Below are 20,717 nucleotides of genomic sequence, written 5' to 3' on the forward strand. Positions count from 1 at the left end.
TGGTTTTTTTTTTTGAACTGGGGCAATCTATCAACATTTCTATAGTTATCTTTTATTACTATCTTGTCTTGAGCCCTTTTTTTAATGACATCTATTATCAGATTGAAATGGCGATTGAGACACTGCAAAAGTCTGATGGTCTGTCCACTCACAGAAGCTCTCTTCTCAACAGCCATGTAAGTTGCCTCTTCTTCATGTAAGCTAATCCTTTGCTTATTCTGCATGCTTTGCTTGCCTTCTAAATGCTTGTTTTGTTTTGTCACCCTCCCCTAGCTTCTGTATTTTCTTTTCCACTTTTGAACTTTCATAGCAGCTTTTTTTTTTTTTCATGCAAGATTTTTAGTGCACAAAATTATTTGATTTCTCTGCTCTTAGAAGGCTGCTTTTAAGTTTCCTGAGTCACTAAAAGCAATTCAGAAGTAATGGTCAGAACACACCGAAGTTAATATGGTCTTCATGTTATTGTCAAACATGATAGGAATTGTATCACAAACTCTCATAATTCTGATGAAATACAGTTTCAGTTACATGAAAGCAAAACCTGGCCCGTTCAACTGTATTGTATTGTAGTAAGACAAGGAAATAGATAAAATAGCTAACCAAATTATTGGTTTAGTTTTGGCCCCCATCCAGTTTGGTTCACTGAATCCCTGTGAGTTTTTTTTTTAAAACTATATAAGTTGCTTTTTAATTTGTGTACAGAAAAATGGAGAAAACAATTTCAATATGAACAAATTTCTACCTTTTCAATATTTATGTGCAGTGTTTGACAGGGGTTCTAGAGCCAAGTACAAATGCTGCATAAAACAAGTATGCCTGTGTGAAACAACCAAAATTTGCTTTGATGAACTGAAGAGTCTATCAAGATTCAGAGGCTGAATATTTCCAACAAATAATGTTGGAAAAGTTTCCTCCTAACCTTCTCTACCAGTCCAGGTCAAAGTACTTTCGGGCTACATAGCTTCAAAACTATGATTCATTGAAATCACTCAGTCTGGCAGATTTTCAATGCACCTACCAGTAGTAGGTGGCTTTACACTATGTTTCAGGTTGTCTTATTGACCAAACACCTGGTAGAGGTGAGCCAGCAGTGTCATCTAGGTCCCATTGTCCAGAATGCTTGGCCATTGTATCATGGAGGAGATGAGCTGTCAGAATTGATGGGCAAATCTCCTGGCTGAAGAAGACATGGTGGCCGAAAATTTGACCAGTTAATGCTGCTGGGAAGCAAAACATCACTCCATTTGCTTGCATGCTTTGCAATAGACTAATGAGGTAATTGGTAGCAGGCATAGTAGCACCTCTAGTCATTTCTGCCGAGTGGGAATTCTGACACTGGTTGCTGGATTTTCTTCCTCAGCCTCTTAAAGACTCCTCAGTGCCACAGAGAATATTCCTTTCAGCCTTTTTTTAAAAAAACCTGTGAATTCTGCAGCGAAAGGCTGTGAGAGATATTCAGAAGAAGACCAAGTTCCTGCACTTCGATGTTAGGAAGAAAAGGGTGTCTCCCTTTGGAAATCATATTTTATGAGGGTGCATCACTCAAAGCTTCACTGAAGCAAAGCATTCCTTCAAGGATTCAATAGCCTTTCTATAGAGTATCATATAAGGAGCAGTATAGTTATCTCTTTTGACAGACAGACTGATAGTATTTGACAAAATGATAGCAAAAGTAATTTTGATTGGATCTCTGTAGGTCTAAATGCTAGGTTCCATCCACTGATTCTATTGAGCCTACATTAGGCTGGGCCAAATTTTAATTAATTAATTAATTGGCTGACAACAACATAGCTTTGCTTTAATCTTCCTTCACAGAAAAATACAGCAAGAGGTTCGGTTGGTGCCCTAGAGCACTTTAATAATTTCAAGTAGATGTTCTCAATTAGTTTTTGGCATTTTAGGCACGTTTACTATTTGCTTATTAAATGTTACACTGGAAAGTCAGTTGCCTTATTTTCTAGTCATTGCAAGTTAGTGTAATAATTTATATTGTTTAGATATGGAATCTGTAAGACTTCTCTATTTGAAAAACAATTTACACAATATTTATTTTTAGTTATATAATTAGATATATAATTAATTCTTTAACTTTCATTGAATATTAATGTACAAGTAATCCTTGACTTATAACCATAATTGACCCCAAATTTCTGTTGCTAAGCAGAACAGTTGTTAAGTGAATTTTGTCCCAGTATGTGGCTTTTTGTTAAGTGATTCTGCCTTCCCCCACTGACTTGGCTTGTTGGGAACCGGTTGAGAATGGGGATCATCTCATCCTGGGCAAAGCAGCTGTCATAAATACAGAAAGTTGCTAGGTGCCTGAATTTTGATCATGTGACCTTGGGGATGCTGCAACAGTTATAAGTGTGAAAAACGGTCATAAGTTACTTTTTACACTTTCATTGTAACATCTAATGGTCACTGAATGGTTATAAATCAAGAACCACCTGTCTTTATTATTATTTTTAATTAGTAATATTTGTAACAAAAGCTGCATCATAAAACTGTGATACTGTAATACTGTGATTTTTGTTTACTTTGTAAACTTAAACATAATTTAAAAGTAGAATGTGTTTATACCTAAGTTGGATGACCATAATAAATTGAGGGGAAAAGTTTAAAAGAATACTAGAATAAATTTCAGAGTTGGAAAAGGAGGGAGGAAGAGAGCCCAATGCACTTCTGAGGGAAGCGTGTTCTGTGATGCAAGGGCCACTACGGAAAAGGTCTGCCATCTAGTCCATACCCAACGTACGTCTTGTGGGGAAGAGAGCTATCTTTTCTAAATGAACTTGTTGCTGTGATATGTATTTCACCCTGGAGCATTAGATTATCATTTAGAGAACATGAGCACTAAATAGATAAACAGCAGCTGCACTGACTTGAGTTACATTTCATAAAACATTTTAGATTTAAATTGAATTTTTGTACTGTGCTATTCTGTTGTGTACATTTTCCTGAGAATTAAGATGAAAAACTAACATTCAGAATTAGTAGAAAGGAAAGTATCTTTATTGATTATAAATATTTCACTTAATATCAGCCCTTGTATAAAATAGTTGTAGATTTGTTTTGGAACAGAATTTCACAATAATGAATCATGCAATTAATTCACAGTTTTGGAATATGTGCCAGTAGCAAAACCTCAAGTGACTTATTAAGACCTATATTATGTTTGTATTTAGTTCCTAAAATTATTGTTAATAATTGGTCTTTTTGTGAGTTTTTAAATTTATTTCCATTCCTTATTTGTGGCACCTGAGTTTACAGTAGGATACAACTGAGCAAGAAAATTCTGATTGGCTACAATGTTAATGGTAATAATAAATTAATTCTGCATCAACCTCTGCCAGTTATTTGTTTCTTGCTTGAGATTATTCAAATCCTATTTGCTCAGATATAGCTTACCAAAGTTATATCACAACATGAGTTTTTCTTTCAGTGGTCTTCCAGGCAAGGGAAATTTTGAAACAGAGTCCTAGATAGCGGTGCTCAAATTGACATGGAGTTAATGGCCAAAAATAGATTTTAAAATTAATTGTCCAAGAACAAATTTGTAATTTGAAAAATGCTTGTCAATGAGTTTGAAACAATCTTTAAGAAGGGCCTATTCCAGAGAAAGATTTGCGTTGTTGGATTCCAGGGCCAAATATGGACACTTCCACTATTTGCTATATGATGAGAGTACATACATATGCACTACCCAAGCCATTGAAAATACTGCTCATGTTTTGTTTGACTGCCCCTCCCTTAGGCTTTGGTATTTATCATTCCCAATGGAAAGGCCACCTACCTAGGCTCTCATTATATATTATAAGCAGAATTGCTAAATTTATAATCAAGTCCGTTGAATTAAGAACTCGATACATTGAATAAATGGGGGCACTCTCTAAGTGCAATACTGACTCTTAATGTTACCACATGTATTTTATCATTGCATTTTATTTTATCTACTTTATCCTGGAATCAGATCATGTACTTTAATTTCATTTTATTCATATGGTCGTAAGACTAATCTATTAATAAACTGTTGCTATTGCTATTTCTCCAGACCTGCATCCATTATAATTATGTGATAGAGCAGCTGTTTGTTAAATTCTTCATGTGTTGTTTCAAATGTGGAATTACATTAATTAATTACATTAATTGTTACTACCTTAAAATACTGTGCTGCTTGTGATAGAACTTGTCGCTGTTTAATCAAGTGCAGAAGATCCTTTGTCAGTGAAATCTGTAAGCAACATTCTTAAGAAGATTCCTTGACTATGCTGTGTCAGTCATAGCGATGGCAAGTGACATGGATTTAGAATTAATTAAAGATGGATCATCTATCTGGGAAAGCAGCTGTCTAGGCTGGGAAGTTAAGCAGGGGTACCTCTAGCTAATCTGAAACTGGAGACCACCAAGGATTTAGCAATAGCACTTAGACTTATATACCACTTCACAGTGTTTTACAGCCCTCTCTAAATGGTTGACAGAGTCAGCATATTGCCCCCAACAATCTGGGTCCTCATTTTACTAACCTCAGAAGGACAGAAGGCCGAGTCAACCTTGAGCCAGTGAGAATCAAACTGCCAAACTGTTGGCAATCAACAGTCAGCAGAATTTGCCTGCAATACTGCATTCTAACCACTGCGCCACCAAGGCTCTTAACTAGGATTCCAAGTTTGAATGAGAAAAGTCAGAAAATATATCCTAGAAGAAACCAGAGGCAAACTTATTTCGGTATCATAGCCAAAAAGTCTATACAGACAAGTTTGCCAGGAAGGTACCAGAAAGTAGGCGAAGGCTTTATTTTTCATGATCCTTCTAGGATGAAAAAAAAAGTGACATGCATAATTTGTCTTTTGTCTTTATTAATCAGTATTTACCAGACAGACACACTCATCAAGCTATTGCATTTCAGCATAAGCAAAGTTATGCAAAACACAGAAAGTAAGTGATTTCATTTTGGCACAAACAGGAAGAACATAGATACTTTAATCCATTCTGGTTAATTTTAATGAATTATGTGCATTAAACTAGGATATTCTCGATTTCTGATTTGAGATGCACATATTCAATTTGTTAGTGTATTTAATAGAAGACAACAGTTATGATTTCCCTTCCTCCATATCAGCATTCTGATAGCAATTAGAGATCAGATTCTCTGATCAGCTATACAGAGAATGAAAAGGTCAGTAACAGTGAATGTGAGAGACAAAAAAGACTGGTGTTTAGTTGCAGAGGGAAGGATAGGGAAAAGAGCTTGCTGAATTGTGGTGTGGAAGTAAATAATTTTTCTTATCAACTGTAATCTCGGTCGGTAATTGTCAACTGTTGGTAATAGCTGCTCTTCCAAAATTACAATTAAGGCTTAGTCGGTATGCAGTATTATCAAAGTTTTGAGCTTGTCAGTGTAGCATTGCTCACATTCCTAAAACTGTTAGTATTTGAAAGATACCAATGAGATTGTTTATAATAATTTTAAGTAACCAAACAAAATCACGTGTTTGTATGTTTTAATACTATTGTCAATTACAATAAAGCTAACGGGATGTATATTGGCACCTTCAGATTATTCACTATAAAGTTCATTTTCACTGTCGAAAACTATTCTTGTTTTGGGTAGGAAACTCATACTGCTGGGTTATTAGAGAGAGCAGTTGAGAAACCTAGAGGTGGTTTATCTCTGCTAAAGATGATCTGCAATAAGCAGGTTGACTATACAACAGCAAATAGCACCCATTATTCTGTTCCACTGACTTAATTAAAGTGATGCTTTTATAGCAGCATGGGGAAAAGGTGCCCAGCATGCTAAGTCAGAAATGGAACTCCTTTCTTTCTAATTTTAACATGCGACTGTTTTCATTAGCTGTTTTTATCTGCTTGATCTTGAATACACTGATTTCCACATAAAGTTTTCATTATAGTTGCCAGAATTTTTACCAGGCCTGATGTACAGGTTGTCTTTGACTTACGACCACAATTGAAACCAAGATCTTGGTTGTTGAGTGAAGTGGTCATTAAGCAAGATGTCCTGTGACTGCTTTGCTCATCAAACATAATCCTGGCACTCCTAGTTGAGGCCATTAAGCAACCCCGCAGGTCATTAAATGGGCTAAATCCAAGGTAAGGAGTATAGGGTGCCACATGAGGGGTGGGGAAGACCATTGAAAATTCTCCCTGCCGAAATCCGTACAGGATTTTTCAGCCCCTGAATAGACACTGTCAGACAGCACCCGGCACTCCTTTCTTTACCACACGGCCTCTCCCTGCAGGAACTGGAAATCCTTCCTGCTGAAATCCAAATCTCCCTGGGGATTTGAGCTCCATTTCTGCACCCCACCCCCAAAATTCAGCTTCCTTCTGTGTGGATGATGTCATCATGTGCATAACATCACACGATCACATGGCGCTTGGTAACTGGTCATAGAGGTGAAAAGGTTGCCAAACACCCAGATCACAATCATGTAACCATAGGAACAGTGGCACAACATTTTACAACAGCTGGAAGTGTTTATGGGCTGTCATATGTCAAAGCTCATTATGATGGGCTTTTCAAGGTCATCATAATTCGTGACCATCATTAAGCAAAATAAAAGCATCAGCAATAACACTTAGACTTATATAACACTTCACTGTGCTTTATAACCCTCTTTAAGCGGTTTACAGAGTCCAAGATTACCTGTACTTAATAACCTGAATCATTTCACTGTGTGTATAATTCTACTGGCCGTTTGATTTTTTTTTAGAGTTTTCAATATTTGCATTATTTTTTTCTATAACGGCCAGGAACATATGCATTAGTGACACTTTAACAAGTGTCAAGATTGTTAGAGAGAGACCCTTAATTGCTTTGGGGAGTTTTTACATTCAGAGTTATCTGATGACCAGAGTAAATTAACGGCCCTACTTCATCACTAAAGGCAATGCAAATTCCATTGCTTTATATGCAGTAATTCACTTTTCCAAGGGACCTAGCAGAGATGGGTGCTGCTTATACATCAGATTGCTTGGAGTTTTATAATGAATTCATGGCTATATTTAGTTTCCCCAGCTTTAATGTACAGTAAGCAGGAAATGTTGTTGAAGAATTAAAAAAAAGTCTTGTATAGCATCATCAGTATTAAAAACCCAAGATTAGATATATATTATTTTTCCTCTGCTGCTACTGGGAATAGAGAAATGAATGTACATATTATTCCATGATGCTGCCGGCAAAGGAACTTTTAGAAATAACAACAGCAGCAACAATTAATACTACCTCTAAGCTTTCTATTGCATCTGTGCATGATTTACTGAGATGTCACCTTATTCTGGCTATGTTGCTACAAAATGTGTTATTTTTCCTTGTCTCCTTTGATACTGTGATTAAATGATTCAGTTACACTCCAAACAGAGATGCATCAGAACCACCTGTTGTCAGCTGAATCTTTACAATAATTCTGCAGAGTCAAGTGAAAGAGGGGGTGCTATTTGAAAACATGCCATTTTTACTTTTCTGTAAAAATGGCATGTTTTTTCTGTTTTGGGAAATTTAGATTTTTGCTTAATCAAGGAACTCTAACCCTTTCTAAATGGTTCCATTTCATTAAAGCTAAAGCACAGCTAAAGAGCTATTAAACAAGACGTTTTGTGCTCTCTCATGATAAAGGTGGCCTATTTTATAAGTTATGGAGTTGACTCCTGTGCTTTCTCCATTGATAAATGAACTCTGTTCCATGTATATCACAAGTATGTAAAATATACGGCTTAACAAGCAATTATTAACATTAAACATAGATCTGCCTTGTTTCACATGTGAAATAAATAAAACCGTTGAGAGAAATAGCTTACAGGGCCAAATGAAATTTTCAGAGAAATTAAAAAATCTGTAAGGGTAGATTTTGCTCTTTAACAAAGCAAAATATAATTATTATTCCAGTAAAAATCTGCAAGAACCTTAAAGGTGCTAGTCCCACAATCCATAGACTTTATTCACTTCATAAATATCATTCCTTATTGGCTTGTATAAACTACCCTCAGTATTGCTCACATTTTCTCAAGGGCTAACACTTTTTCTCCAAGTATATATTAGTTTATATAGTTTATATATTAGTTTATATTGACTTTAAATGAAATTGCAGTCCTTTTGTTGAAGTATTTAGTGTTGCCTGGGGTCAGAAGTGGATTCTGCTTTCCCCCCCATTATCTGTAAAGTTATAATGGAGTAATACACTATGCTTGAGAGAATTATCATGGAATTGGAAAAGGGGGGGTTAGTTCAGACAATGACTATTATTTAATCTCTAATGAAGCCTCTTAATTGTTCTTTGAACTTGTCTTATTTTTTTTCTTTGTCCCTAAATTGAAATAGCTTCAATGGCTTTTAGACAACTATGAAACAGCCGAAGGGGTGAGCCTTCCCAGAAGCACTCTCTACAACCATTACCTGAGACACTGTCAGGAGCATAAATTGGACCCTGTCAATGCTGCTTCTTTTGGAAAACTCATACGGTCAATTTTCATGGGCCTACGGACCAGAAGATTGGGAACCAGGTTGGTGTAAGAAAATCAAGGCTTGGGGTATAAGTATTACTTTCACCTAAGAGCAACTGTAATGCATCGAGGCTAACATTAACATGTAAAAGAAATCTCATTAGGTCAAGTCAAAGTCTGATCAACAAATCGCAAAGCCTTTTCCCACTATAATTTGAGGAAATGGTATTTATGGCATTGAGTCTTCAAGTGCAGTAAAGTCACTTAGGGAATAGTTGTCATTGATAGGTATATGCTACATGCATTTGTTTTTGGACAGACTTTTAAAAAAATTAGTGTAAAAAAATTATTGTGTAAAAATATATTTCTTTTTAGTTGTCTTGACTGTTTTCGCATATTGTTTTAGTGTGTAATTCAGACGAGTAATATGAGAAAGAGAGAAACGTATTGTCCGCATTTTCTACCCTAAGCATACTTTTATTTCCCCTTTTATGACCTTTTTCTAAGCTACAGATACTACGGTCTTCCGTAGTATAATACTTTAGATATCTAATTATTTGGGGACTCTTTATGTACTTTTACCAGCTTTCCAACTATTTTATTTTGAGACCTAGTGGCTCAAAATGTGCACAATATACCCAAAGTGTTTGTACTACACAATAGATTCACTTATTGGAAATGTAATTTTCAGTTTCTTTTGTAGTGATTTGTGTCTTAGAATTTATTGCTGCCTGACAGGTTTTTTTTAAAAGTTGACTTAACTGTTCCCCATAACTCAAAGGGGGAATAATTACTGCTAGTTCAAAGCACATTCTTATGTTTTTGAGGCTTGGGTTTTATGCTGCAGTGTAGCTCATGTTACATTTAATTACATTAAACTCCATCTGCTATTTTAAGTTTATTCACCTACTTCAGTCTTTATGAATAATTTGATATAAACAAATTGCAATCTCATTATTTGCTCCTAACTCCAGTGGTCACAAATCCTTGGAGAGCCACTTGTACATGTCTTCCTTTAAAAAACTGGACTATCGACCCCTATCGATTCTTTTAATAATAATGTTCTACCAGAGCATATAGAATAACTGTCTAATTACAGGTAGTCCTAAACCTGCAACCACAATAGAGCCCAAAATTTCTGTTGCTAAGTGAAACATTTGTTAAATGAATTTTGCTCCATTTTACGTTCTTTCTTGCCATAGTTTTAAAAGTGAATCACTGCAGTTAAGTTAGTAACATTGTTAACAACTTAACATAGTTGTTAAGTGAATCTGGTATCATCATGGACTTTGTTAGAGGGCTGCAAAAGACGATCACATGACCCTGGGACACTGCAGTTGGCATAAGTACATGCCATTTGCCAAGCATCCCCATGGGGATGTTGTAATAGTCAAAAGTATGAAAAACAGTCATAAGTCACATTTTTCAGTGTTATTGTAACTTTGGACCATCCCTAAACAAATGGTTGTAAATTGAGGACTACCTATAATAGACACATTTTCTGCTGGCCTGGGTTAGCTCCTCCCCCTCCTAGGCTGTGCAAGTTGATGTAGCCATATAAATCAGTTTTTGATGGCAATTCCTTATAACAAACAAAAAGTCTTAAAGGTCGTAAAGTGGTATTCAATCTTTGCCTCCTTCTAAATGTTTCTGTACTTGTTAGGGTTAACATGATAGTTTTAATAGCTACAGAGGTCCAGGCCAGGTTCTAAGGCAAGACAGGACAAGACTATTTTCTACTTTTAGAGGCTGAGTGCTAATTTTAGGAAGTCATGGCTTTTTGTTACATACTATTTATGAGTCTTCCACTGTATACTATCCAGAATTAGGATTAGTTTATTTTTCATTTTTCATTCAGAAGATCAATTCAGATGCAACTAGAATAGTGAATGTAAAGAATTCATTCACATCCCAATTCAATTTCCTTCAACAAATATAAACTTTTTTTAAAAAATGTTTGTCTTATAGTTCTTTTCCATATACCTCGTAAAGTATTTTTCCCACTTCTTTGGAATCTCTTTTGTTTTGGGGGGTAAAACTCATGGTTAAAAAATTAATTTTTCTAAGAAATTCTTTGGCTATGCTGCCAATTGGTAGTCATACTGATATCTTGGATTTGGTAATATCATCTTGATCTAACTCTTTTTTTCAACTCTGCTTCTGTTATTGTGGTTTTAAATAAACGTCGAGCATGATAGAAAGGCTCTAGTGTTGCTGCAGTGTACAGAAATTGGATCATGCAAAAATATACTTGGGAACAGAAACACTGCAGACGTACAAAAACACATTTTCAAGATATACCTGAGCTAGTGGTGATAGACTATCAGAACTGAAGAAGCTTCTTGGATAAGAAACAAAAATTTTTCAAAGGGGAAAAAAAACAAAGTCCAGTTGCCTTTTGGAAAAAACAACCATGATCTGGATGATTAAGAATATCCGTAGATAGTGACTGACTAGGAAAGAGGATAAAGGCATAGATATGGGGATGGGGCAGATAGATTAAAGAAAACATCAACCCATTGTGTATCAGAGGGCATTGTATCAATTGATCAATTTATGGAGGGTAAATTTATTCATTTGATTCAATTTATTTTGATGCCATCTGAGTCCAAATTAACTCTGGACAGCTTGCAGTACAGGAAAAGCTGGATAAAATATAATAGGTTAAAGAAAAATACATCAGAATAAATAAACAAGATGGCAAATCCAGACAACCACCTTCAGAGTTATGCAGCATATTATACACATCCAACAAGGGGTTCCATAAGTTATTAATACATGACAAGTCATAATGGCTATATTCTGAAAGTCAGTTGTAACAGGACAGTAAGCAGGTTAAAAAGTGTTGCCTTCACCTGGGACAATAAATGAGAAAAATATCTTTATATTGACTTCCTATAACATTCAGGTTATGGTTTCTCTGTATATAGTTCTTTGGCTGCTATGGAAACAGGATGCTAAACTTATCTAGTATTGCTTTTCTCATGTTCTCTAAATGTCCCTCTGAGAAGTGAACAAGCTCAATGGTCTCCAGAAACTATGGAGTACACTTAAGAGTATGTGAATGGGTTTATGGAATATAGGATTTCAGCATGGCTGGCTAGTTAGAATCCCAAACGGGAGCTTTGTTTGGATGGCTATGAAAGGCCAGCGTATTAGTAACCTAAATAAATCTCAGATTTGTGTGTGCGAGTCTGTGTTCATAGTGTATCTTCTACTTGTTACCTTTTGTTTTGTTTAGACAGCAGAGTTGGAATACCAGCCATTGCTCTGTGAACTGCCTCCTTTGGAAGCAGCCTTAATGCTAATATAACTCAGGATCTGTGCTATTTCAGCAACATCCCAGTGGTTATCTATTGATTGTTGGTTGCTTTTTCCCAAAGGGGGAATTCCAAATATCATTACTACGGGATTCGTGTCAAGCCAGACTCTCCTCTTAATCGACTACAAGAGGACATGCAATATATGGCTATGAGACAACAACCCATGCAGCAGAAACAAAGGTAAAGTATTCTTAAAATAAGTCCTTTGCATTCAGTAGGTTTCAATGTTGGTAGGGAGAGGACATTGCAGTATCTGAATTGTATGACAAATAAACTGAATGACAGGACCAACAATTGTGGACTTTGATAAGTGGAATGTTTTTGATATGTACAGATAGTCCTTGCTTAACTGCCTTAATTGGGCTTGGAATTTCCATCAATGAAGCAGTTGTTAAGCAAAATATGACGTGACTGCACTGCTTAGCAACTGCTGGTGCACTGATCCCAGTTGGATTGTTAGGCAAGGACCTCATACTTCTCCTGCACTGCCTCACTGACCTCCACTGTTCCCCCACCCACCTATCTTCCCTCCTATCTCTGCCCTGTAGGCCATCTTGCACTGCCTACTTCTGCTGCTTCCAGCTAACTCTAGCCATTTATTTCTGCTGTTGTTGACAAGACATGCTGAGAGGCAGCTGCTGGTCCTTTGCACCTAAGTTAATGAATAGTTGTTGAATGAGGACTACGCCTATTGTAGCAATTGGAACTGGACATGGTATTCCTGGTACAGTCTGACCAATGGAGCAAAGAGTGGTACTAACACTGCCTGTGATTTCGAAACTGCCTCTGTTGATACAGCCCAAAACTATTTGGGGTCTCTTGGCAGTAGTGCCACATTGCTGGCTCATACTTAATCCAGGCATTTGGATCCTCCTCACAAGCATTACTGCCCTGTACCTTTGCATCTAATTTTTCCTAAGTGCTTACATTTTTCACCATTGAACAGAGCCTATCTTCAAGGTTTTAGCAATCCTTTCTCCCCAACTTTGTGTATTGTTGCCAAAAAACCAAAACCAAATTACATAGGTAGCCTGTGGCATCATTAAGAGACATGTTTAAATTAAAGGAAATGTTACTGTTTAGGAATTATGTGCCTTGTTTGAAATTAGGAGAATTGGATCTTGTAGACTGTCAAAAAGAATATTTGTCTGGTTTTAACGTATTTTCTTTTTCTTCCGTCTCTTTGTTTTTTTTGTTTTTTTTTTTTCTCTCTTTGAACTTCTTCTTCTTCTTTTTTATGTGCCTTGTTTGAAATTAATAATATTAGTCTGACTATCCCTGGTTCTTGGGAAGAACTTGATAGGTGGATAAAAATACCAAATTCAGTGTAAATATCTGGTTGACTGTGCAACCAACCACAATAATAATATATGACACTATTCTTTCTATAAAAAGAATTTCTTAATATGCTCAGTATTTTATCTTTACAGAATCCTCTTAGCTTAGCAAAAACTTTCATGTGATTATGGGGATTGTTGAGGTATTCCCCATTAGGAGAATGAGTGCACTCAGGGAAACGTAGTGAGTGGTGAGGAATAACGCCCAACCAGCATACAGATACACTGAATAGTAAAATGTAGGTTTTACTTCCAGTAAACTGGTAAACAAAGTCCAACAAACAGTCCAAATCATACACGGTTAAAGCAGTTAGAATTCCAAGTATCATAAACAGAGTTCAGTAAACAGAGTTGCTAACAGTTGCAAAACTCACAGTAATCCAAGCAGAAGGATGATCAGGCAAAACCGCAGAACAGGAAATGCAAGAAGAAAGAAACCAGGTTTCTGGCCGTTGGAGGAACCTCAGCCATCACACTTACAGCATTCTCTTAAAGATACAGTATTAAATTAACTATCCTAGTTTATATATTGCCAATCCAATTGTTAGGGGAGTATCATTCCTAACAGGGATTGAACGAGACTGTTTTTAAATGAATATAGAAAGTATTCTACTTTTAGGTTTAGGATACCAATCTAACAAAAAAAAGGTGATTGTTAATCAGAATGTATCTGTGCAACAGTTGCATGAAAAATAAGAATAGCCCTGTTGGTTCAGGTCAAAGTTCATCCGGTCCAGCATTCTATTTTGTCCTCAGATTCCTCTAGGTTGATTGCAAGCAGGAGATGGAGATACACTTTTCTCTTGCTACTGTTTCCCTGCTAGAAATATTTCAGTGCTCCTTTCCACGAGAATTCCAGAGGCTATTCAAACTCTATGTGAAAAAAGGACTTTTGATTGTTCTAAATCTCCTCCTCGGTTTCATTAGGTGAACCTGATCCCAAGTATTTCAAAAGCAGGAGAAAAAAAAACGTATTGCTGTGTTCCATGCTATGCCTAATTTTATACCCTCCAATCATATCCTCTCTGGTTTTTTCCTCTCAAGCTAAAAAATTCCCCCTCACAATCACACTTTTCTCATAAGAAACCACTCAATCATTTGATTGGTCTTTTGCATTTGTTTTATATCTTTTCCAGACACAGATTTATTGTAGCTTTATATGAGCATCACAGTGCTGTCAGTTCTATTTTCAATCCCTTTCCAAATGTTTTCGAGCCTGGAATTTTGCCTATTTCATGGCTGCGACACTCTGAACTGATATTTGCATTGAGCTATCCAGTATGACGGCAAGATCCCCCCTCCCCACATTTAATTAAAATTCAGCTCAAATTGTATCGGTTTATATTTGAAGTCTTTGCTCCAGTGTGCATCGCTTGAATTAGAATTGCCATTTGATTAATTAGTGATACAGTTTAAACTAAGAGATCCTTCTGGGGCCCTTTGCCACTTTGACCTCTGCAGATTTGGGTAGCTCATTGCATACTCTTATATCAAGATAATTTATGGACAAATTAAAAAGCCCCGGCCCCAGTACAGATCTTTGACTGGGACTGAACTGTTGGCTGAAAAATTCTGCCCAATTGTTAATCACTTCATCCAGTGAGTTGGCTGCAGTTGTATTCTTTCTCTCAAACTGGGCCTTAGAAGGGGAGGATATATTATGCATATCCTAGTCAACCAGGAAAAAGCACACAGGCTCTCCCAGTTAGCCAAATAATCCTCTTAAATGTGTTTGTACAATACAATCGTGACAATTTTGCATATAAAAGTCTATTTCTGTTTGCATGTTCTGGTTATGAGCTCCCAATTATCCTCCTCTTTTTAAGGAATGCTGATTGGGACTCGGTGTTCCTAAGACTTTATTATTATTTTTTACAGCTTATTATTTCAGTTTATTTGTTCTTTTCGGACTGCCACTTTTTTGCTATAATTAAGTGGTGAATACTCGAAAAGCTTCAGTCTATTCTGTGCTCTTTAAGAGGACCATTGATTGCAGTAGCTAGGTTAGTAAATATTTTGTGCTAGAACAAATTAGCCAAAATAGCAAACCCAGCTGTTCTGTACTGTTTTCATTTTCCATGTCTTCATTTCAGCAGGACTGGAAAAAGAATTAACATTGACAAAGCATTAATTCAGTTTGGGAAAAGGGGCAGACTCTTCTGTTATTTGTCGCAGTGCTGTCTAAAATCCTTTAGAAATAGTAATCTGGGATGTGTTTTAAAATTCACTGTTATAAGCAGTACCCTTCCAACCATATCTTTGAAGCCTCCTTGCTCGGCTCTGCTCAGTTAGTTTGTTTTTAAAATGAGACTGTCCTTGGATTTATTTTCAAGTTAATTAATTTGGTGCAAATTTAATTATATTTTTTTCTGTAGTTACTAGTTTAGATCAAAGCTACAATGGGACCATCACAATATAATGATATTGGCCCAAGTACTGTATTTGAGCCTAGTCCCATTTCTGGCTCATCTACCTTCTTTAGCTTAATTACAGGCATTAACTACAGTGGATATCTGCCTCTACCAAAGGTGTTGCCTCTTCTAATGGAGCCTCTGACTCTTCTGCCTTCTCCATGTCTGTTTAGTGTGGGCTTTGGTAAGAGGTCTGGTTTCTGCAGCCAGGATGTTGGCTATTTCCTACAAAGTCTGAGCTCTGCAAGGGCCAAACTCTGTTCTTTTGCAGCTAGGGTTTATCTTTTCATGGACTGCCTCATCCATTTCCTGAGTTTAGACCATATCCATTTCTGTGGTTCCTACCATGTTTTCGATAACCCAGCTTTTTATAGATATCTCGCCTTTTTGTTTGATATCCCACCAATTTGTCACAGGTTCTTTTAAGTATAACTCAACTCAAAACAAAAGAGCCAGCACAGTGCAGATCCCTAGACATTCCCCTACACACACACACACACACACACACACACACACACACACTCACTCACAAACTATTATAGGCAGTTCTTGATTTACAACTATTCATTTAGTGACCAAAGTTACAACGGCATTGCAAAAAAGGGATCATCGTGGTCATGTGATCAACATTCAAACACTTGGCAACTGGTATGTATGTATGATGGTTGCAGTGTCCCTGAGTCATGTGATCATCGCCTTTTGCTACCTTCTGACAAGCAAAATCAATAGAGAAACTGGATTCATTTAACAGCCACGTTAATAATTTAACTGTCGTGATTCACTTAACAACTGTGGCAAGAAAAGTCAAAATGGGGCAAAATTCATTTAACAATTGTCTTGCTTAGCAACAGAAATTTTGGACTCAATTGTGGTCGTAAGTCCAGGACTACCTGTATTCACTACTCACCACTACTCCAGTTTTCCCCACTGCTGCTACTCCTTCTCCACCCACTATTTCTTGTGAGTCCTCCTACTCCTTGGGAAAACTGCTAGAGAAAATTACCTTTCTGGCTGCTTTAGTTTCACACACAAACACACTATTTCATCTCTCTCCTCCTCTTCCTCCCCCCACTTCCACTAATTGTCCTCTTTTAAAACTACTCAGCTTTTATAGCCAATTTTGCTGTGCTGGTTGGCTCAAAGAGACAGGAGGACGGTAGCCCAAATGCAGGGCATTTTCTGGGCAGCCTGCTTTTCTTTCTCTCTCTCTTTTTCTCAACAACTTTGGATTTTGAAATGATTCATTTAACACGTTGATTTAATTGTCATGTAATAAACTTCTCTTCAAAGAATCTCTTAGAAACTGCTAGGGACAGCTTGTAACATTTGCAGTAAAGCATTTCTAGGAAGGTTGCCATTTTCCATGTTTTAACAAGTAACCACAGACTTTTGTTAAACATGAAAAGGTATCTAATTAATCATCTAAATCAGTGGTTCTCAACCTTTTCTTTACCATGCACCCCCTTTTGAGGCCACGGTGCACCAAGACTTAACTAAAAATTTAAATGATCACATTTCTTCAAACCTTCGTGGACCCCCTGTGACAACATTGAGGGACCCCCAGGGTTCCATGGACCACAGGTTGAGAACCACTGATCTAAATCATCATCCAGTTATTTTTATTCTGTTTTCTAGAATAAGTGAAGTTAGTAAATACATACTTGTAAAATAAAATAAAAAATTAAGCTGAATTTGATGTCAATAGTTTGTGAAGAAACCAAAGTAAAGCACAATAAATTCAGATTTTGCAACAGTCCGGGTTGTATCTAGAGTGAAGTTTTTAAACTGTCTGATTTATTCTGCGATACAACTGTAACTAGTATACAGTTGTATAGATCAGAGTGCAAATAATTATGCAGGTATGGTATGTGAATTTGTGACAAGACAACACTATGTCCTAAGTATGTTTGTAGAATGTTTTTATTTATTTATTCTTTTGCCTGTAAACTTGAAGGCTTAAATTCAGGCCAAGTTAGTAATGCTTAAACTTTAGTTCAGCAGATTTTATTTCTGTGTGACCAGCAGCAATTTGTACCTTTTTTTCGGTATAAATGTGATGCCATAATGCATATAAAAAAAGAATTAGGCTTGCATTGCAATACTGCTTCCGTCAGATTTAGATTAGATTCATGGAAAGAATAGGGATCATGTCCTGATTAACTCAAATGCAACTGTTTTCAGTGAATCAAGTATAAACATAAATAAACTTATATGGACTGGGTAGACAAAAGTCACAGATTGAGTCCTGAGATAAGGGTGTTTTATAGGCCACCATTTTGAATATATGACCAAGATGTGTCATGGTTACAGAAAGAGTAAAAGATTATAAACAAGAAGTAACAGAAAGTATGCTAGAGGAATTGATGATGGAGGAAGAGGATCAATTCTATAGCTGCAATTTTTCAAATTTCAAAATGCTTGCTAACACAAAACACGTGGGAGGAATAATTCTAATCTATAACTCTACAGTACTAAAGGGTAGTATTACAGTATTTGATTGCAAAACTACTATAACTCCCTTTCTTAATTTTTCTTATAAATTCTGGCATTGTCTTTATAGCGATAAACAATTACAGTCTTAAAACTGTTGTTATTTGATTTGATATTATTTGATACTTATGGTTTGATATTATATTGACACTTATGGTTTGAGTTACCAAATGGAATAATTAAACCAGAAAAGGCAACCTCTTGAAAAAATGAGTACAGTTTATGTTTTTGAGGTTGAAACTGCCATGAAATGACTATCATTTTAACTATTTATAGACAGATATAGAGACCGGGTTATTGTCGACATAGCTACTGTAGCTACTGTATTTAAAACAGCACTTATAGTAATGTACTAGTTTTGTTTCTGTGCTTTCTGAAACTCGTTTTAAAATATACCGATTTCTTTCTCTGAGCTATGAATTCATTGTATACCTATTAGACTTCTGCCTTTGTTGGGATTTATTTGTTTATTTATTTGCCTGCATTTGTAAACTACCTACTTGGATTTTCCCGCTACGTATGTCCACTATGCTATTTTGTGATGTTGGTGAAAAGCGTTCCCTTGCAGGTGATAAAATAGAGAGATTAGGATCTTCTAAATAAGTGGGGAGAAATGGGGCACTGGAGAAGTCATTGCCAAAGACACTGATCTCTCACTTGTCATGCTTTCCCACTGAAGGTATTTTCAGTGTTCAGGCTACCAAAGCCGCCTAACCACTGGGTAAAAAAAAGCAAAATTAGGAATTTTATTTTTGTATTTATATTTCATGTTTCTACACTGCTCATCTTCCTCAAGGAATTCTGCAAAGGCCGTTAATCCTGGGCAATATCTACAGCAACTAAGAAGGAAGGAAAATATTTCCATTTCTACTACCTCATCTTAAAAGTTGGAGGTTTAAAATGTCAGGCTTCTGACATATTGAAGATGACAAATGTAGTCAAAATAAAATGATTTACTTCCTGTGGTTTTTTTTTTCTTTTCTGTATATAGTCAAACTCGTGATGACATATTGTCATCGCGTGGCATATTGGAACTTTTTTCCCCTTTGCTAAACCAGGGGTGTGGCAAACACATGACGCATCTGGCCCTTGGGCTGCGAGTTTGACACCCCTGGAATGTAGCAGTAGGTGCCCTCCCTTCCCAGAGGTAGACCAGAACAGTTTAAGAAAGTATATAAACACCATTATATCTTTGAAAGCCTAAAGGAATGACTAGGAGAATATAAAAGCTGGAACTGTAAATATATCCTTTTTGCCTAATAGCTGATTAACTCCAATGATTGGATCACTTGTGTTTGTCATAAAGATGTGCATGCTTCTCTAGCTGAGAGGGAACCAAGGCTGTAGTTGCTGTCTCAGGAAGGAATGGGAGAAGTATAGGATTTCGCTGAACTTGGTTAGAACTTGATGGTCTCACATGGAATGTAAAAAAATGCCAGTGGGCCATTCAACAAACTTTCTTCCTGAGCATTTTTTTCCTTAGCTATTTCTCTTCTTCAGATCATGTGGACAATGAATTGAGAACTGGAGAGAGAACCAAGTGTTTTGGGGGAACACACTGGTGTGAATCTGCTCTACTATGTTAATTAAGAGAATCCACATAATGAAGGGTAGCAAGCTGTTCATTTTAAATAAATAGCTGGAAGATGCTGGGAATTGATATGTGCAGTTTGAACCCACACTGAAAAATTAAAGCTAATTCAATTCTGCTATTATCTAATAATCCACTTGCTTACCATATAACGTTAAAAGAATTCAAAGCTGTCTATAATCATCCAGCCTATACGCACGCTACATGAGGTAACTACAGAAAAGCAAATGCTGACATTTATGTTGAACAGCTGAAGAAAAGAGTTATCTTTTTACTGCTTATTTCATGAAATTTCACAAACATTTTTGAAAGCAATATAAAGATAAATCATTTTTCTGGGGCAAAAATCTTATAGTAATCTTATAAATGCTATGTTGCCTTTAATATATTTTAGGTACAAACCTATGCAGAAAGTGGATGGAGTCTCAGATGGTTTTACAACAAGTGGTCAGCAAACAGGCACATCTGTTGAACAAACTGTGATTGCTCAAAGTCAGCATCATCAACAATTTTTAGGTATGTGAAAAAACATGGACATCTTTAGCTAAAATACAGAACAGGGTTGTTGTTTTTTCAATAACCCATTGTAATTCATAGGACTATTTTAGAGAATTCAATAGGTTTGCTTCAAGCTGATAACAAAACTGGTGTTGAATGTTTCATTAGGCTTGTAGGGCAAGTGCATTTAATGACATCCTTTTGTTGTTGTACTGTTTTACTCTTCTGTTCTATGACTGTACTTTCTGAAATAGATTAATTTAAAGCAAGGCTGGAAATTTCTAGATGTTGCTGAACTGTACTGGCATTTCTGGTTGCGCTGTTTGGAATGTAAAATCTGTAGCTGTCAGGCTCAAAAGATCAGGTCCTCATGTCCAATTAATCTGATTTATTGCTAAAAAGCCTATGCACAGAAAGTTTCTCAAGTCATAGTTAGCACCTACTTGAAGTTAGATAAGGGGCAACAGAATTCAAGGGAGGTTGGACTTAGTTCAGTTGTGGCTATGTAGGATTTCTAGACTGATCCCCCTTTTAACTCTGCTCCTAGGTTCTTTTCCTACAATAGTTGACAAAATCAGATGGTCCCAATATAGTTTTAAAAACTATA

The 20,717-nt window shown here is 36.4% G+C and overlaps 1 protein-coding gene across 4 annotated transcripts in view; it reads left to right on the plus strand.

The window, feature by feature from the left end:
* The window catches only part of RFX3 (regulatory factor X3), a 162,006-nt gene that overhangs the window by 115,381 nt on the left and 25,908 nt on the right, over window positions 1-20,717 (plus strand). For 3 of the 4 annotated variants that reach the window (XM_087926685.1, XM_026703965.2, XM_087926687.1), the window contains exons 5-8: window positions 102-176; window positions 8,339-8,520; window positions 11,844-11,963; window positions 20,007-20,128. In XM_087926685.1, the coding sequence (XP_087782811.1) occupies window positions 102-176; window positions 8,339-8,520; window positions 11,844-11,963; window positions 20,007-20,128 (499 nt within the window). The remainder of the gene's footprint in view (window positions 1-101; window positions 177-8,338; window positions 8,521-11,843; window positions 11,964-20,006; window positions 20,129-20,717) is intronic. The other variant, XM_087926686.1, reaches the window with a different exon arrangement.

Source organism: Pseudonaja textilis, chromosome 2, assembly GCF_049901715.1.
Source record: "Pseudonaja textilis isolate UNSWEBS1 chromosome 2, rPseTex1.2, whole genome shotgun sequence".
Classification (NCBI taxonomy): Eukaryota; Metazoa; Chordata; class Lepidosauria; order Squamata; family Elapidae; genus Pseudonaja; species Pseudonaja textilis.